Here is a 20,811-nt window from a genome sequence, read left to right as displayed (position 1 = left end):
AGTACGAGTTTGCATTGGTACAAGTTTTTTTAGTGGTACGAGTTTACAATGGTACAGGATAACTATAATTCGATAAAACACAATAAGTACATGGCTCATACACTTGTAACGGGGATTGGCTATTCTTTAAGTTGAGTGACTATTCAGATTGTTACATTTTGCATGTGCAGTTGAATTAGTTTAGAGAATTATACTATCCAGCTATACCAGGGTTACTGGCCAAAAATGCTTGAGACTCACGCATGTTCATGCTTTTTTGCGGCAGTATTCTTGGATCTATTTTTTTCCTCTTTGATCTTTTCAATTTTGGCCAAATCTCATGTATTTGTTTAATGAAAATTTGGCAGAACTGCTATACATGTGTCAATGAAAACTATGGCAATCGTATCCCTCAGAGCATTCTGCTCTTTGATTATTAAGTGAGGAGGGAAGGCCTCATGATTAAACGAGCAAGAGTCATTTTTACACTCAAGAAGAGTCCGACTCTGTACTGAAAGAAGAAGAAGTATACAATTTGCAAGCTGTTATCACCACAGTACCAAAATAGCACTAAGTTCGCAATTTGCACTCATTAAGCCCAAAAATAAAGCAGATGAAATTTTGCAGGTTTTTTTAACAGACTAAACAATTTAGCTTGAATAAAACAATCATCACCAGTTAGTCAGTCATAATATGTATCTGATTTCCTAAGCTGTATTTTGCATTACTTTTCAGGATTTAGGTTTTCAATGCTTTCCAACTTTATTTTTGATTTTGCCTATGAACTGTTATGATTCAAGAGCCACTGTTGAGTCTTATCATATTCTCTATATGTTTTTGAAATACAATACAATGTAACAATTTTGTTAAAGTTTGTTTTTATTTTATTTTACAGATTTAAGAACAAATGAGGTCTGGATGATGAGATTTAGACAAAGACTGGCTTGGTTAGTGATAGTGTTTTTTCTAGCAGCAACATGTGCTCTCGTGTACTATATTTTTGAGATAAATGAACATTTCAATAAATTTGCCATTGACCATGTTGAAAAATTCCATACAAACTCAGGAACAGAAGATAACCATGGATTGTGGCATCACATAATTGATATACCTGCATTTGTCTTCTTCATCATATTTATCATGGCATATCTACAGATTTTCTTTATGATTTTGGCTTGTACCAGAACAGAACCAAAGCACAGTTTTGCATACATTTGGCCAAGTTTTCTTTCTACAAAGTTCAAGTCTTTAGTATCAAATTGTTCATTAACTATTGAAGGATCAAAGAAATCTCATAACTCTACAAATGGTTATATTACAATTGATACATAAATATGTTAATAAACAGAACTGTGATATTTTACAATTATTTAGTTGTGGACTTTCTATGATCTTATCTTTTTTCATTTTGATAGCAATTTTTTATTTTCATTCTTGTAACATGATAAGACTAATCACTATGTTGAAGTCTTTTACAATATGAATGTTTACAGATATATAGATTTTTTCATTATTTGTATTTTTTACAGATAATTCAAAAAAATATATAAAATTTGAGTTTAAAAATAATTTTAAATCAATTTGGCTACTGATATAAACCAACTATTAGTGTTATCTTCTTAATCACTTTTCTATTGGTCTCATGTTACCAGTATTGTCAAAATATATAAAAGAATGATATGTGTTACTCTTAAAATACATATATATAGATATATCTAAAAATTGTGATTATTTTGAAGTTTGAAAATCTCACATTAAGTGCTAAACATTTATTTAAGAATACTCAAACTGAATGCTAAAATCTTTGATAGTCTCTGCTTGTTATTAAATTGATCCCAACTTGCTTTGATATATTATTGAGATATATTTTAATTTTCAATCTGTAATTGTATAATTGCATTACTGTACATGTAATGATTACACTGGCATTTGATATTACTGTTGTTTTCCATAGACCAAGGTATAAGAATTGTGGTCTGATAAATTATAATTATTTTGAAGTACAATATAACACAATTGATACAACAATGTAAATCTGAGCAATTTGTGCAATTTTAGGGGAAATGTGCTACATCACTAATATCACATGAAACTTCCAAGATTTGTGTTCATTCATAAATAAATTCATGATATATGTGAAAATATATGAAAGTATGTCAGATTTGTTTGTTTTATAATCTTTATTTCTTAATACATTGAACTGTCAAATTGTTTTTGGGTTACATTTGCCTTAGTACATTTCTTTTTTGTCATAGATAGAGCAAGGTTATTTGTTGTAATGAACATTCAGGAGCCTCTGGCCTTTGTTAGTCTTGTATTATTTTATTTTAGTTTCATGTGTACAATTTGGAAATTTGTATGGCGTTCATTATCACTGAACTAGTATATATTTGTTTAGGGGCCAGCTGAAGGACGCCTCCAGGTGCGGGAATTTCTTGCTACATTGAAGACCTGTTGGTGACCTTCTGCTGTTGTTTTTTTCTTTGGTCGGGTTGTTGTCTCTTTGACATATTCCCCATTTCCATTCTCAATTTTATTCAGAAAAAAATCCAATCTGATAAAAATACTGATCTTTCTTCCAAGTCTCCCTTACCAGGATCTTAAAACACTTAGTTTTTCTTTTGGTTGTGGTATTATTACATCAACCAATGAAATTTCAGCCTTCAACATTTTGTTTCAATACAACAAAACTAAAGGAATCAGATAGATCTCTGAAACAGAAAGTAAAATGGAAAACAGTCAGAATTTTGGACACCAGATCTGTTTTTTTAATCAAATTGAGTAAAATTTGACTTTATCTTAACTACCTCATTAGGTTCTTTTATATGATTTTGTCATTAAAAACTATTAGTGTATATATGTGAGAAAAAATCCTTGTGGTGCCTTTGTTTATAATGTTGGTGGGTAAATTTAGTGTTTTTTTCCCTTTAGTTAGACTTAATGTTTTACTGCATGGGTTAAATGTTATTTGTGTGGGATACTAATTGTCATGGATTTCACTGTTTTGGTAAATTGTTTGATTAATTGTTTAAATTTACTTGTTAGCAGAATTTTTCAAAAGCATAACCACAATTATTTCCGAACTCCCCAAAATTGGTACATATATAAGTAAAGGAATCCTGAGTATATAAGTATTGTATCTTTACACTGCATTATTCTGCTATTTTGCCTCACATGGAAATGCATTTTCTTCTAGGCTTATTGATATGCCATAAACATGTTCTCATCCTGAATATGCATTTAATTTGCCACAGGACATTCAAACCGATTTTCACATTTCTTTATATTTATTCCAATTTTCCCCAACCTTTTCAGAAATATTATATAGTTCAGATGATAAAAATTGCAGCATTAGGCATGTTATATGTTTATTTGAATTCACAACCACTGAAATTACAAGGTTAATGTTTTAAACTTAAGAGGAGCTAAAAAAGGATACCAGGATCTAAATATGATGTAAACTATCTTTTGAGCAGTTAAAGGATACAGTTCTGAAGGGTAGCAATTCAGATTCTCTTGTGATAATATTATTTAGCTTTACTGAAACTTTAATATACCAAATTAGTAATGTAATCTATGTTTAGAAAGTTGAAGCTAAACCATTATAAAGGTAAAAGCAGTATACATGTATGTGTGACCACTTCATATATTAATATGTATAATATTATTAGACTGTTAATAAATGAAGCCTACCTTCAGTTGATAAAGTTCAGCAGAAGTTGATTGTTTGTTAAAAGCATTCCGTTTTTGTTTTTGTTTGTATCTACCTTTGTATGAATATGTTTTGTTTTTCTTAATCATATACATGTATGGTTATTAATTATTAATAATATAATTTCATGATTACTCTTACATTTTGGTATCAAAATACTGTTGATTTTTGTGACTGCATTTATGAAAAAATATAAGAAGTTTAGATAATGAACAACTTTTTTTTAAGTAAGCTATGATTTTTTCTTTTACCTCAGTTTATATTGTGATGAAGGGTTTGGATAGCTTTGTGTCAGCATTTCAGTTTGGGAACATTTTCTTTCAAGTTATGGTTGTTGTCGATCTATTCTGTTCTGAGATGATGCTGCCAGTTGATTTTGATTGGTCAATCTGCTTTCAAATTTATGAAAACATGTTTGTTTCTGGACTATCTCTTTTGAATCATTAAATTTTGACTGTTATACTAAAATTTGATGGATGTCCAATTTTCATATAATTTGGATATACCACTTGGGGATAGAATCTTTTTTCTTTGTCTTCCTTTATCTTTTAAGACCAGGTAGGGATGTTGATAGAGATATTAATAAAATGACTTTTTTCTTTCTGAAAATAACCTTATAAACACTATTTTATCTTACCAAAAGTGGGAAAATAATATGACTATTTTTTAGGTCATCAGGTAAGATATCAAAGAAAAAGTAAAAGATTGATATTAAAACTATTATATTTATGTTATCATTCCAGAAGATATTTGTTTTCAAAACAAGCCATAGGTACTTTTATCATATAGCTGGTGTCAAAAAATGAAAAGTACTAATATTTTTATCATTTTGTCTGATAGCTAATGGTTTATTTCTGATGTAGTTAGTGCTGTTTGTTCAGATGTAGAATTGAGAACGGGAATGGGGAATGTGTCAAAGAGACCACAACATATCAGTAAAATATTTTTTTGATGTCTCATTTATGGGCATGATATTTTCTGGTCTGTTTGTCTGTTCGTTCGTCTGTTTGTTCGTCTGTTCCTCCCGCTCCAGGTTAAAGTTTTGGTTAAAGTTTTTGATCGAGGTAGTTTTTGATGAAGTTGAAGTCCAATCAACTTGAAATTTAGTTCACATGTTCCTTTGATGTGATCTATCTAATTTTAATGTTAAATAAGAGATTATCCCCCATTTTCACGGGCCGCTTAACATAGAAAATGATAGTGCAGATGGGGCATCCGTGTACAGGGGACACATTCTTGTTTAAATTATGTTCATAAATTCAAGCTGAAAATGTTTATATATACATGTATATCTTAATATGGATGAGAAGATTACCAATATGTATGTTAATTCAGTAATTGATATTGCATTTTATTTCAAATTGAGATTTTTATGCCCTCATTTTCATGTGTTATAAATCATGTAATGATTTTCAAAGTGGTTGATCATTTAATATGTACCAGATGAGATTAAAGATGGGAAAATAAAAAATAGTTTTATCTTTTGCTCAGTTGTTTCCTTTGATTTTTTTTTCATCTTTCAAAACATTCTCTAAATTGTCTGTCGTCTGTTATCTGTTGAAAACTTTTGAAATGTCGTTCATAGCAAGGCAAATTAAGAAAATCGCAACACAGCTTTTTTCTTCCACATCCTATGATCTTTTTTTAATGGCAGCAGTCGTTTAGGGATGTTCGAATCTCGTAAATTGATTAAGAATACACAATTCAAGATTATGAACAAAAAATTTGGTGATTCGCATGATTTCTAAGAGGAGTGAATTTAAACTCATAAAATGAAATTGTCAATGATAAGGACAGGTTTTTGAAAATATCAAATCAGACGACCTATCTTTGCACGCCATCTCATACATCATAATATCCTTGCCAGATCTAGTATATAAACTACCCTTGCTTTAAAAGAACGATCCGTACCAAACTCAGCCACCAGTTCGGAGTAAGAAAAAGGTAACAGAACAACAGATTCATCACTGCAAGAATAGGTTCATGAAGTACCCAGATATATAGCCGGACACTAAACCCAAAAAGCATCACATCTTTATAAGTGAGTTTAGACACCAACACATGGTATGGGTAAACAGATTTGTAATAGTGACATTGAAACTTGTTTATAAAGAGCAACCCTGTTTATAAAGTGCTTATATTGCACGATCGCAACGTATTACTTGATATAAATATCCAAACAAATAAACCAACATAAGCATAAACAAAGAGTTTGAGTAAATATGAAAAATCCTGTGAAAAGTACCAATGATATCAAGGTTTAAAAAATAAAGAAAAACTTACTGTATTTACCTCATCAGGAACGCTTAAAACCGAATATAAAAGACACAGGAAAGATACCAGAGGGACATTCAAACTCATAAATCGAAAATAAACTAACAACGCCATGGCTAAAAGTGAAAACGACAAACAGACAAACAATAGTATACATGACACAATATAGCAGATCCTGCTCCATATGTGGCACTCGTCGTGCTGCTCATGTTAAAACCAATCCGGTAAATAGTCTATTCGGTAGGTCACATTCATTAAAGGGAAGGGGATTAAATGTTACGACGGAAGGAACATATCCGACATCATTTGTGAAACGGTTATTCCATAACGGCCAAACAACTCGTGATGGCGTCCGTAAAATTTACGAAGAAATGATTTCAATTTCACCATTTGGAACTCTTGGTTTAATAGCTTCCTTGTTAGCAGCAACCCTGTATCAAGAAAATCATGAAAGGAAACGTACGCACAGGAATATCGTATCAATTGGGATATATATACCCCGTATGCTGGTGCTGCTGGAATGTTGCTACTTAGAAATGAAAAGTTTACAATTGGAAAGCTGAAATCACCTCTTTTGTCTTAAAGTTTTGTTTTCAACCGACCCTCATTGTCAATTTCTACATGTAAGTCAAGATATAAGGCCGAATTAACCGTATCTGTTGTATCCTTTATTTCTAGTTCGATGGGATAGATGCGTTCAACATAGTCACCAAATTGCTAACTTCTTATCTCTCTTCCTAAGAAATTCCTGTATAAAATCAGCCTCATAATAATAAAGAAACAAGTCGTCAAGAAAACATATAAGCAAGCCAAGAATGTATAGGATCCGATAAATATCCGATTATTACATTTGGATGATCACGTAGAAAGTATTTTGTGCATCCTGAAAGATAGTCTAGTCCATCAAGTGTAGTTGGGTCTTTTAGCACTTAAGACTACCAGCACTGGTGACGTATATGGAAGTGCATTATATCCTCCAAATGTTCTTTCATAAAATTGTTGTTTCTTCACATCTGTTCTAAACGACAGTACTTGGCATCGGTTGACGTTTTTGTTTCGAGATATTCTGTCTGGTGTAGTGTTTTTTTCTTCTTCTGTTTTTACATTAACCATCCAGTTATGAAGTTTGTACCTCATTGTAAGTCGAGACATTTTCTACTGTAATCAAGTGTTTTCCTTGCATGTTAATGACAGATGATGTGGTTTGCTATATGTTAGTTACGTAAACTGATACTGTACCATTTGCAACTAGTGTTTGTTATTTTGTTGATCACAGCCTGTACACGCATACTGTAATGTTTGTCTTACCAAAAATTTGTATACAGTATGACTATCGATTATCATTACAATGTGTGTTGTTTATATTAAGGTTTCATTTTGGGAATTCTATAGTCGTGTTTGCCTTATTACATATGTTTTCGATATGTTCGTCCCATCTCAGATCTGAACTGGTGGTACAGATTTGATACTGAACAAATTGAACGGTATGGCCATGCAATATGTAATCTTTAACTATAGGTTTACTTTCTTTTTTACTGTGTTAGTGAATTGCATTTATGTAGATGAAAGACCGTTTTCCATTTTGTTTCCCTTTATAAGTTTATCGATGATCTTGAATGTTTCCGATGTTTCCCCTTTCACAAGTTGTTTCCTGTTAGAAAGGAAATGGATCCATTTGTTTGCCAGCTGATGGAGATGTAAAACCCAGTTTGAAAGTTAATACAATAAAATCATCAGAAATATTAGGACTGCAAATTTGTATAGCGTACATTAGCTGTATGTATTGAAATATTTAGACATTTTAAGTCATCGATCCTCTTTAACTCGGTCTGTTGGTCGTTTTGACTTTTGTTATTTGAGCGACAACAACTCGACCAAAGAGCAGAACACAACCGAAGGCAACTAATGGGTCTTCAACACAGCTAATAAATCTCACACCCGGGGGCGTGCTCTATCAGTTGGTCAATTAACAAACTCAACTGTACTAGTAAAGTGATGATGGACTCTAAACTAAACTCCGAAATTATAAATGAACAAAAATGGAAAATCATTCAAGACATATAACAAAGGCCAGAGGCTCCTGACTCGGGACAGGCTCAAAAATCCGGTACGACCTCAATTAAAATGATTGAAAGATTATGTGTTCAGTTCATCATATAAACATTGAATAGGATCCCTCCCGTTAGGGGTTGTGTATCATACCATCATTGAATATATTAAAAGAACATAACTCGTATCATGTCAATAACTAGTTTTGGAATAAATGTGTTTATTTCCGATGCAAAGACCCTATACGTGAATCAATATTAAAGCCAAACTATGTTATTTTTAATGACCTGACAACAGTATCGTAACTATATTCCTTCTTAATAACTCTGTTTAATGCCCGCGTCACACTGTCCCGATTTTTATATACGATGGACACCCGAATGCGAAAATTGTAAGTTCGTACGAAGTTGGTCCCGATCTCGTTAAAATACAAAAAAGTGACCGAAGCAGGTACGAAGAATAAGGAAGTCTACAAGATGGTGCCGAAATTATATACGATAGCAAAAGATGGACATACGAATGTTAACCGAAGACGGGTATTTGAGCTTCATATCTCAGCCGAAGCCTGCACGATGGATCACGAAGGCTACACGATGGATTACGAAGGCTACACGATGGATTACGATGATGGCGCGATGGCCATACGATGTCTAAAAGACGTCATCATCTTACGATGCATTTTAATTATATACCGAAGGCATCACGCGTTTTGAATTGTTTGATCAATATTGAATATATATTTTATTGTAAGAAAATACAAACGATCTAAAAATGCGTTCTACCTGTTTTGAACTTTTTTATGATACGAACAGAATTTCGACAACATATCGTTTCTGTACAAGTCTGCCATGCATCGCGGGAAATCGATCTTTTTGTCTAATTCTTATAAAACTTAGTTTATTATCCCCTCGCCTACTACATGTAAGATGCTTGTAAATAAAATTGTTATGGACACTCTAGAACCAAAATGCTCAAAACTTGGTATGGTGTTACTCGTTAAGAATATCTTAAGCGCTATTGACTTTAAAGTTCAAAGGTCAAGGTCACAGTGGCAGTTGTAATACAAGGCAATATCACCATTGTGGACACTCTAAAACCAATATGCTTCAAAAGATTTTAACCACATTTGGTATTTTGTTCCTCTTGGTAATGATCTGATATTTTTTACGTTCAAGGCCAAAGCGGTCAAGGTCAGGCCGATGGACTTGTTTTTTCTCCTTGAAATAGCATAATACACAGGAAATTGGTTGCTCATTTTTTTACCTACTGGTTCTACTGAATGTTTTGGTTGACCTCTAAAAAATAGTTTATGTATCAAAAATGCATATTCAATTAACCATTTTCTGCATGTGTCATAAACAAATATAGTGTGTCTTTAGTGTCCATATTTGTCCCCAATATGTTACATACGAGGGGATGCCACGCTCGGCATTGCCTTGTTTGAACTGTAAAATGTGTGTCTGAATAATCACCCATAATTATGCCCATGTTTACTGATCTATCTTAAAGGTAAGGTAATGGATTCGTTGATTCCTTTTATTCAAAAAGAACTCTTTCCAGGAGAATATCATTATAAAATAGACAAAAGGAGGATGTGGGGAAATCAACAAATGCGGCAAAATATGACATATAGAAAACAAAATGGTTATGGAGTAAACATTCGTGTGACAACAACTTAGACGATACATAAAAAAATCAGAATAATGAAGAAAAAGTTGGTTTCCCTATGTACGTGTACCTTCAGTGTTGGTGTACGAGGGACGTTTATGATTTTCATTATGTTACTTGATATGAAAAAATAACAAAAAATAATATTTTACTTGTAAAAGTAAATCCTGAATCTGTAATAGCTGCTCTTTTTGTTCCATTTGAATTAATAGAAACAACGCTATCGCCTTTCTTGTTCTCATAGAATCATATGACATGAGCTCCTCTTTCTCAACTGTCGTATTAGACTGACCATTGCATATCGCGCATGGTACTTTAAATGTATTTTAGCGCGAAAATTAACTTAAATTTAGTTGGATTTATTGCCGTCGTAGTTCCATCTTGTCGCCTTCGTACTTTTCTTCGATGGCAACACGATGGGATTATGAGGTCTTCAAGAAGTCGTGTTGCCATCGTAAGAACTTCGGGTAGCTTCGTGATTCATTCGTGTAGACATCGTAATGTCAAAACTGCCCGATGGAAACGATGGAAACACGAATGCGATACGATGTTCAAGGATGCATTCCCGGTGACATTACGATTGTGAGGATGGTGATACGAACTCAATACGAACCCTTAACATCGGACGCACCTTCGGGGATTTTTTAACATGTTAAAAAATTTAGAACCCTTCCCGAATTTGTCCCCGAAGGCTAGAGAAAGTGGCCGATGGTTCTACGATTGTTAAAGATGGCATTACGAATAGTCCGATCTATTACGATCAGTCCCGATTTTGAAAATTTCCATAATTGTTTGCCATCGGCGTAAAAATCGGCACAGTGTGACGCGGGCACAAAGGTTTGTTAGATTTTGAGGTGAATTCGAAATTTTTGAGATTTGTTAAGAATATTACTAGTACTTTAAAAGATTGGATGTGAATTACCTGAACGTATTAGATGTCTGCATGTTGAATTATATTTACTAATGATGTCCATGTACCGATGATAAAGTTAAGTAAATGTTTTGAATAGTTTGGAGTAATTTTTTTTCAGTTATACATATATATTTTCTAACAAGTTGTTACAAACACGCCTGAATCGAGATATGTGAAGACCTAAGATGGTGACATGGGAACGTCACCATCTAAAAAAGGATGATTAGCAATAAAAAAAACGAAAAATCATCTCTTTATCATAAATTTTGGTATTAAGCTTCCCATTAATGATAAAGATATCAAGATTCAGGAAAGGGCAATGCTCATTGTTAGTATTAGCTTTATCTAAAGTTAGTTCAAAATGATAAATCTCTCTAGTGTACATACAGTCATTATTGAGAAATAAAAACTACCTAAAGATATTTGTTTAGATTAGAGCAATATATATCGAAATCTCTTTCATATAATTATTTTTTTATACATTTCTCTGTGCTTAATGTTCTTGTGTTTGTTTGTTCTGTATTCCTGTCACGAAGTGTTGTTAATTAAGCAATGTTTTCTAACATTGCTATTTAAGCGAAAGGTTTGTGTAGCCATAATTCAAGGTTTAACCAACCATTCTTTTAAATTTCCTATGTCAGGAATATGGCAGTTGTTTTCAAATAGTTCGTTTCTATGTATTTTGGCGTATGTTTTTATTGCAGTTCAATGGTTCTGTTGATCTATTATTTCCTCTTATAGTTATGTGTTTCCCTCAGTTTTAGATTGTAACCCGATTTGTTTTCTCATAATTGACTTTTGAATAGCGGTATACTACTGTTGCCTCATTTATCCAGTTCTCTTGGTAATATGGTATCAGTATCAACAGCATTGTATGGGTTCAGAGGCCTTGAAGAAAATGATTACATGGATATGAATGGTGGTCATGCAGGATAGGGATAGATATCAAAATGACTAAAACCAAGTTTACTTATACAATTGAAAACATGTTTATTCAAAATATTTATGGACACATCAGGTAGATAGCGACAATATTATTATTAACTTTAATTTTTTTGTTATACATATGTATTCAGAGTGGTAATTTTTTACCTAGATGATGTCCAACAGACGGTCCGTTTTCTTTATTCTTTTGCTCCTCCACATAATTGTCTGACATTACAAACCCTTTATTTGCATCAAAATTAGATATTGATAGGAAAACTATGGGTTCTTCTGTTAAAATGTTCTTTAAGCGAGTACTCCAATCATTTAGCATTTGTTCCCTCTGTTTGACATCAGCATACGCAGGTGAAAATATACAATGTGGCTTCAGAACATCAAATCCACAACCTCGAAGTGTGCAATACTGAAAATATCCACAATATAATTTGTTAGTTTTTATATAATCTAATTAAATTAAGATGTTTTTTTCCCTATGATTACAACAGTAAGCCGGCAGTAAGCGAGTCACGATAGAGGGGTATTACTCCTAGAAAAATAATTAAATCTAAATTTAATGTCGTTGTGCACATCTATATTGTATGTCCTTATTGTTTACTATTGTTTACAAAGTTTCATGAAATTCTGTTGTGTTGTTTCAGAGGAATTTAGATGACAAAAACAGGCCTGACGGACGGACGGACAAATGGGTGAAAAACATCCTTCTATAAAAATCTTGATTTATTTGCCACAAAGTCATCTTTTTCTATTAAATGCAATGAAACAGTAAAAAATAATGCTTTGCATCAGGTTTCCCCTTGGAATATGTACTAAATGGCCTACCTCTATTATTCTTTATATCTGTAGTTTTGATACAATTGAGGTTTGAAAAGTTCGTACAAAAATGGCTACAGGAGGGGTCATAAACCATAAAGTGACTGTGAATATTGATACTAGTATTCGACGTGTTTGGTGATTTCGATTTGGAATTTGGAAAAAATTAGATATCTGTAAAAGGGCTTTTAATAATGTTCTATCTTTTATTTTGAAAAGTATTGCCTATTTTACGGTTTTACATTTTTTATTCCTTTCTCTCTGTAAAAATCTTTACCTATATACCATCAAGTGAAGATATATATATATATTTTCTTTTTTAAATTGTTATTTGGATGGAGAGTTGTCTCATTGGCACTCACACCACATCTTCCTATATCTATATAATAGATATAGGAAAATGTGGTATGAGTTCCAATGACACAGCTATAGATGTAGGAAGATGTGGTGTGAGTGCCAATGAGACAACTATCCATCCAAGTCACAATTTATAAAAGTAAACAATTATAGGTTAAGATATACGTATTTGTTTAACATATGGGGTTTAAATCACGATTGAGTCTTCATTTTCGTATATTTATCATACTTAAAAACTTCGAAAAAAATTCACCTGAATAGGCCAAAGAATAACATCTCAGTCTCCTAGCAAACCATTAGGTGTAAACATTCCTCCTGGACTTCCTGTTGTCATTGATAAAACACATTTCTTTCCCTGTAATGGATTATATGAAACACATATAAAATGGTTGGTTATCAACTTTTAATAAATACGACCATGATGTCATTAATATAATATAGGTATTTTATTTTTAAACGGAACCAGGAATGTTACAAACATATAAGGCAGATTTTCAGCACGAAAACCACGAATATAATATTGATGCAAAAATGAATAGTCAATAGACTTTTCCGTTTTGAATTTTCCTCGGAGTTCAATATTATTTATTTACTGTTTTTGCTGCTGTTGGCTATGAAGTAGCTTTTAGTAACTGCAGGAACTGTAGATTAATTCTTATGGGTTCATTCTCATTTATCCAACTTTTTAAAACTTTAGGTTGTAAAGGTAAAAAAAAAAGTTGGATAGATGAGATCAAAGGTAATAAAAAACAAAGGGGTTTTCAATTAGAGTTTGGGTTGAATGACAGGTGAAAAATAAGACTGAAAATTATACCCGGATTAAATTTTCTGTAGTATTATTTAGCATAGCATGTTGAAATGTGCAACTGACGTTAAGTTAATGTAATTTAAACATTTGAAAGTACTTTTAAGTTTTTTTAACCGTTAATTAAAATGTGAACTGGATAGAAAAAAATCGGTTGCACTTTAATTCATGAAGAGATTTGTCAATGAAATGAAGCTTTTTTTTTTGTGTAATAGATCATTTTCATTTGTTTTTTTTCTGTTCTTCTGACCAAATGATCCAAATGGGACAAAATATAAGTTGAATACGTTTTACTACACACAGACTGAAAAGAACAAAATTCAAACAACATATATATCTATACTATTAAACATGACACGGGTTATGTTCTCATATATTTTATGATAGAATGATACTAAACCCCTAACTGCAGGGATTGTGCCTGATATTCATATGATGAAGACATAATCTTCTAATCAGTTTAATTGAGGGCAGGAGCTGGCATGTCAGTTAACTGCTAGTCGCCTGTTGCTATTTATGTATTATTGTCATTTTATTTATTTTCTTTTGTTACATCTTTTGACATCGATCTTGGACTTCTCTTGAACTGAATTTTAATGTGCGTATTGTTATGCGTTTTCTTTTCTACATTGGCTAGAGGTAATGGGGGAAGGGTTTAGATCTCATGAACATTTTTAACCCCGCCACAATTTAGCGCCTGTCCCAAGTCAGGAGACTCTGGACTTTGTTAGTCTTGTATGATTTTTAATTTTAGTTTCTTGTATATAATACGGAGTTTAGTATGATGTCCATTATCACTGTACTAGTATACATATTAGGGGCCAGCTGAAGGACACCTATGTATGCAGGAATTCTCGCTACATTGAAGACCCATTGGTGGTCTTTGGCTGTTGTCTGCTCTATGCTCCGGTTGTTGTCGCTTTGACACATTCCCCATTACCTTTCTCAATTTTATTAAACGTTCTATAGGTACCACATAAAGTCGCATTAACATCCTCTCTTATGATTATTCTGTTTGTGTTATTTTGGGAGAAAAACGAAAATAAATGAGTCCGGATATAAAATGCAAATTTATTAATAAATTACAAACAGTTCTGCCCCATTTCGCCAGCTTCCATTGGCCAGAGGTCAATAAAATTTCTTCAGCAGTACCTAAAGTGTTGATGTTATAAGACTACATTATAAGTTTATTTCTAGTAATGAATGTTCATAATATACAGATGTGTCCTTATTTGTTTTCTCTGTGTCGATATGATGAGTGAAGCCATTTCAAAGGGTTTTTATAGTATTTTTATTATGTTGTTCTGTTACACCACTGGTTAAGATTAGGGGTGATTGAGCTATTGCTAGCATGTCTACTCTTTCCACATTATGCGTACTAGTTCATTGGAAGTAGACGTCACACTATACCCAAAAAATTTAAATGAACTATGATAAAATACATGTGGATTGTGGCCATGCATGGACACAGATGATGTTTCTGCTTGCATATCGTATACAGATACATAAAGGGACATATCTGAAGGACGGTAAAAGTGACTCTACCTTTTGTACTTGATCTGTGTTTTGTGGTAATAAGCATTGTGTATTAGTCTCATAGTATTTAGTTGGGGTCAGCTAAAGTTAGACAACAGAAACGAAAAATTCAGCAATTTTTATGTTTATAAAGGGGCATAACTCAAGAACAGTTAAAGTGACACCACCAATTTCATACCTGATCTGTGTTTTGTGGTCAAAAGCATTGTGTATAACTTTCATAACATTCAGTTGAGGCAAACTAAAGTTAGAGAACAGCAACCAACTTTGGGACGTACGTACGGACGCACTGGACAGGTGTAGACGGACAAGGTTACAACTTAATGCCCCCCTCCGATACGGTAGAAGCACAAAAATCCGTACAAGATTAACAATGATGATGATAATGATGAGATAATTGCAGTTGAAATCGACGATATCATTTCAAAAGCGGTGATAAAGAAAATTAGACTGTATCCTGATAAATTCATTGCGAAATTGAAAGAGACCGGGGACATTACAAAATATGACCGAGGATCTAATGAAGTAGAACAAGTGAATCCAAATGATGTTGATTATCAAATATATAAGAAAAAACGTAGAACATGACTTTGTGGATGTAAGAACTTATGGATTTCATCCGGGTGATATTAACGATAAACTTTTGTTAATGGCTAAAAGAGGGACGAAAGATACCAAAGGGACAGTCAAACTCGTAAATCTAAAACAAACTGACAACGCCATGGCTAAAAATGAAAAAAGACAAACAGAAAAACAATAGTACACATGACACAACATAGAAAACTAAAGAATAAACAACACGAACCCCACCAAAAACTAGGGGTGATCTCAGGTGCTCCGGAAGGGTAAGCAGATCCTGCTCCACATGCGGCACCCGTCATACTAAATTTGCCTTTGACAAAGAACTTTTCGTACTGATTTATGTTTATGTAAGATATGAATTTTAAATTTTGAATATACCATGATTTCGAATACTTTTTTCAGATATATTCAACTATAAACAAGTCTTTGAGTAAACAACTTACAAGGGTTAAAATGTCAAAATAATGTTGATCATATGACAGAATTGGAAAACCGTATGCATTCATTCAATATTTGTTTTCATGCTAAAATATTTTTTGTGACTTAGGGCAATGTTGTAAAATATAAATATGAGTGAATGCATTTTGATTGGTTCTTTTATATACTTGTGATTTATAGAACTTTAAGTTTTTCATTTTGTCGTCGATAGCCGAAGCAAATTAGACACCTATCCTCCCAAGTCACAATTTATAAAAGTAAACTATTAAAGGTCAATGTACGTTTGGTCTTCAACACGGAGCCTCGGCTCACACCGAACAGCAATCTATAAATGGTCCCATAAAATAACGAGTGTTTAACCATTTAAACGGGAAAACCAACGGTCTAGTCTATATATATAAAAAACCGAGAAACACATTACACCACATTACATCAACAATCGACAACTACTGAACATCAGATTCCTAATTATTAACAAAAGACTACTATCAGTTATTGGCATGTCAGCTCCAGACCTCAATTATACTGATTGAAAGATTATGTCTTCATCATATGAAAATCAAGGCATATGTGTCTATTTATCTAACTAGCATGGTCATACTAAAATAGAAATATCCACTGATATATTTAATAATTACCTTAAGAAGTCCTTCATCAAACATATTTAGAAAGCTGAATGCAAAATCTTTAATGAGAACTCGCTCAAACCAACCCTTGAGAATAGCTGGAACTGAGGCCATTGCATTGGAAATTGAAAAATAACCAAGTCAGCCAATTTTAACTTTTCTATTTCTTGTTTGATATCTAAGCACAAACTGTCTTTTTTATAGGCTGCACCGACTTCATTTGGATAATTGAAATGTTTTGGATCTCCGAGTTCACCTGAAATGAATAAGTGATTAACTGATAAAATAGTTCATGTAGTTGATATTCTGTGACAGTTATCGAAGTTATAAATGATGGCTGAATTTTAACCTAACTGTTATCTTGATTTTCTTATCCTTTTGTTAATATCACGTAATATCATAAAACAAAAAGGTTCTCAATTAAAAACAAAGCAGAGGACATAAAACTGTTGTTGACAAGATGCTAAAATTAATAGCTTTCTCTAGAAATCATCTTTTAAAATGTTCTGATTTGGTTTTAAGTTTTAATATATTCCGTCCACCTGTCGAGGAAAATGTTAAAGATGGATATACGTAAAATGGTATAAATATATGCAAAGCATTAGTTTGTAAAAAGTGTGAACTATACACGTGTAAAGCAACATCGATATTCCAGCTGAATATAATAGAAGAAGTGATATAACACAGTGTTTGAAGTTCTTCATTCAATACATATGTGATAAATGAAACTGTAAAATTGTCTTTTTCATTAGTAACAGTCATTTATAATAAATCCATAAACAAAATTCTTTATTTTTTTTATTGCAAAAGGAATCAAGATTATACGGTAATCCATGGAAACATCTTAAATGAAATACATGTAGTTCCAATGTTTTACTATTGTAATTATATGAAACGAAAAAATATTTGAAATTTTAAAGTCAAGAAAGCTTAAAATGACCCTATCTATATGTAATATATTTTTTTAAATGTGAAAATGGCCAAATCTATCGAAAAAGTATTAGCAAAGGGAATAATCTGTCTTTCAATGATACTTTTGATGTTCAATCATTTCATCTGGTATTTTAAGGATAAAACCCGATTAATTAATTTACATTTTAAATAAAATAAAAAAATAAGAAATGAATATTCTTTGACTAATTTTTATGATAACATACGTTCTGATACATGCCTTTGTCAGTTGAATAAAATGCACAAAACACACAAACACAAATACACGAAAATCACTCAGAACACTGCTGATACTATAGTTATCATACAAAACAATAATAAAGGGATGCGCTTTAGCGCATGATACGCCCGTTGCTCTTTTAACTTGTTTTTTATGCTTTAAATGTATTGTCCCAAAATTGGAAAATCCCCCCTTTTTTTAAGCATAAAAATTCATAACACAGAAATGTAAAATCTGTAATTTATAAACATTGAAAGGGAGCTTACATCAATAGATATAAACAATTCACCAAAGTTTCATGGACATTGGTGAAAGCCTTTTTGAGTTATTGTCTGAAGTGTTAAAAATCCCCCTTTTTTTATGAATAAAGCCCCATAAATCCAAAACTTAAAATCTGAAATTTATAAAAATTGAAAGGGAGCTTATATCAATAGATATAAACAATTCACCAAAGTTTCATTGACATTGGTGAAAGCCTTTTTGAGTTATTGTCCGAAGTGGTGAAAATCCCCCCTTTTTTATGAATAAAGCCCCATAAATCCAAAACTTAAAATCTGAAATTAAAAAAAAAAAACGAAAGGGAGCTTACGTCAATAGATATAAACAATTCACCTAAGTTTCATGGAAATTGATGAAAGTGTTTTTGAGTTATTGTCCGAAGTGTGGACGACGGACGGACGGACGGTACGACGGACGGACGGACGGACGGACGGACGGACGGACAACGGTTTACCATAATACGTCCCGTCTAAAAGACGACGGGCGTATACAAACTGTCATAATATAGCATGATTTCAATCAGGGAAAACTACACTTGTGTTGATTGTTCCCTGAATAACCCATGTTTAACAATCTCAATATTCTACGAATAAGCGAAATGTAAAATTACTCACCTATAATATCTGTTTTTGAAATCACTGGTTGAAAATGTTGTGCGTAAAGGTCGGACACTAAAACATTATATCCCTGGGCTTTAAGAGTTTTAACAGCTGTGTCGCGAAGTGCAGCATTAAATGATTTAGGCTCGGAATGAGCATAAACTATCAGAACTGTTTTCTGTGTTGCAAGAAAGTTCTTGTACATCGTTTCTTCAGGAGAACTATTGGTACAATATGCCTATAATGATCGATTTTCATGTCAACGTAATTTTCACACCAGTCATTGTATTATGGTTAGGTATTTAATGAATATAAATCTCGTGTAATAAATGTAATAATTAGGTATAATCTACACCCGTTATACAGAAGCCAGTAAGGGCCACATGAGGAAAAAATATGATAATAACGACATCCTATGACATAATGTCGTAATAACGATATCGTATGTTGTAATAACGATATCGTATGTTGTAATAACGACATCGTATGTTGTAATAACGACATGACCTTGTCATAATAACGGCAGCATAGAGAGAAAGGAGATATGGTATTATTGGGAATGAGACAACTATCTTCCAAAGTTTTTATGAAGTGGAATCGAGAACTTAAAGGCTACCGTACGGCCTTCAATAATGAGAAAACTGAATACCGCACAACTTTGTCGTAATAACGACATCATATATCGTAATAATTAATCATATATCGTATCATATATTGTAATTGCGACATAATTTATCGTGATAACAAGGTTAGGTGTACGTAAATTGGTAAAAGAGTGATTATCCGTAAAGGACTATATATACGCAAAATTATATTTGCATTTTGCGCTTTCATCTTGAGAATTTCGAAAAAGACAGAAACTGTTAACAAGAATTCAATAATGTCTGATTTACAAAACGGCAAAGAAAGACGTATTTGAGGATAAAGTTTGTAGAAATAATTAAAGGCTTCTTAATTCTAATCCGTCAAGCTAGAAGTCACTCGCTAAAAATACTCAGCATAATTAACATCATTAAAGGGACCAATGGGAATTGTCCATTATGAATATGTGTAACACACAACATCAACCCGAATAAAACCCGAAATCTTTTGAAAAAAAGACATACGCTATGAACAAAACAATGTTCTGATATACAGAAATGTCATGCTTGCAATTATCAAATTTATTGTTAATGAACCTTATAAATTTGGCATATGCTTTAGATAATCCCGGTACCTTTCATAACTATTTACACCACTGGGTCGATGCGACTGCTGGTGGACGTTTCGTCCCCGAGGGTATCACCAGCCAAGTAGTCAACATTTCGGTTTTGACAGGAATATCAATAAATTGGTCATTTTTATAAATTTCCGGTTTACAAAACTTTAATTTTATCGAAAAACTAAGGATTTCTTATCCCAGGCATAGATTACAATCTTTTGGAATTTTGGATCCTCAGTGCCCTTCAACTTTGTACTTGTTTGGCTTTATAAATGTTTTGATATTAGCGTCACTGATGAGTCTTATGTAGACGAAACGCGCGTCTGGCGTACTAAATTATAATCCTGGTACCTTTGAAAACTAATAAGAGCCAATTTCCTAATGCTTGTAGAGTAAAACTTTGTAGGGCTTGCTTGCTTTGTTTGTACAAACGTTTACTCGAGCTTTGAAATTAAGATTGACATCTTCAAACAATGTATTGTATATACTGTGAAGGCATAGTTAAACCTGTGAATATTATATATAAATTTGATTGGATGTTATCCCAATTACAATGTACAATATACAAACAAAGCAAGCAAGGTAATAAAAGTATTGCACTGCGTGCATTTGGAAATTAGCTCTAAAAAATCACATTATTGTGTGCATATGCACAAAGGTTCAAGTCGATTTCACTTAAACTTAAAAACCTTGGAGATCGAAGTTATTGTCTTTGAACATATACTTCAATTTAACACGGTTTACAATTTGACTCATTTTTATTATTAATAGTTCTTAAGATAAAAGCGGAAAGTGCTAAATTAGTTAACAATCTAATAAGGGCGACAATTCTTATATTTTTTTACCCACAATAGCCATGTCGTTACA

General features: G+C 32.5%; 1 protein-coding gene across 1 annotated transcript; it reads right to left on the bottom strand.

The window, feature by feature from the left end:
• Positions 1-11,667: 11,667 nt before the first annotated feature.
• Positions 11,668-19,005, bottom strand: LOC134710832 (NAD(P)H dehydrogenase [quinone] 1-like). Its single transcript, XM_063571229.1, is given in 5 exon segments — positions 11,668-11,943; positions 12,961-13,062; positions 16,707-16,804; positions 16,807-16,950; positions 18,759-19,005. Coding segments are annotated over 5 exon segments (810 nt in total). The 5' UTR covers positions 18,949-19,005.
• Positions 19,006-20,811: the final 1,806 nt, after the last annotated feature.

Source organism: Mytilus trossulus, chromosome 3, assembly GCF_036588685.1.
Source record: "Mytilus trossulus isolate FHL-02 chromosome 3, PNRI_Mtr1.1.1.hap1, whole genome shotgun sequence".
NCBI classification, from domain to species: domain Eukaryota; kingdom Metazoa; phylum Mollusca; class Bivalvia; order Mytilida; family Mytilidae; genus Mytilus; species Mytilus trossulus.
The sequence above is the reverse complement of the archived record's forward strand: the minus strand, read 5'-3'. Positions and strand labels throughout refer to the sequence as shown.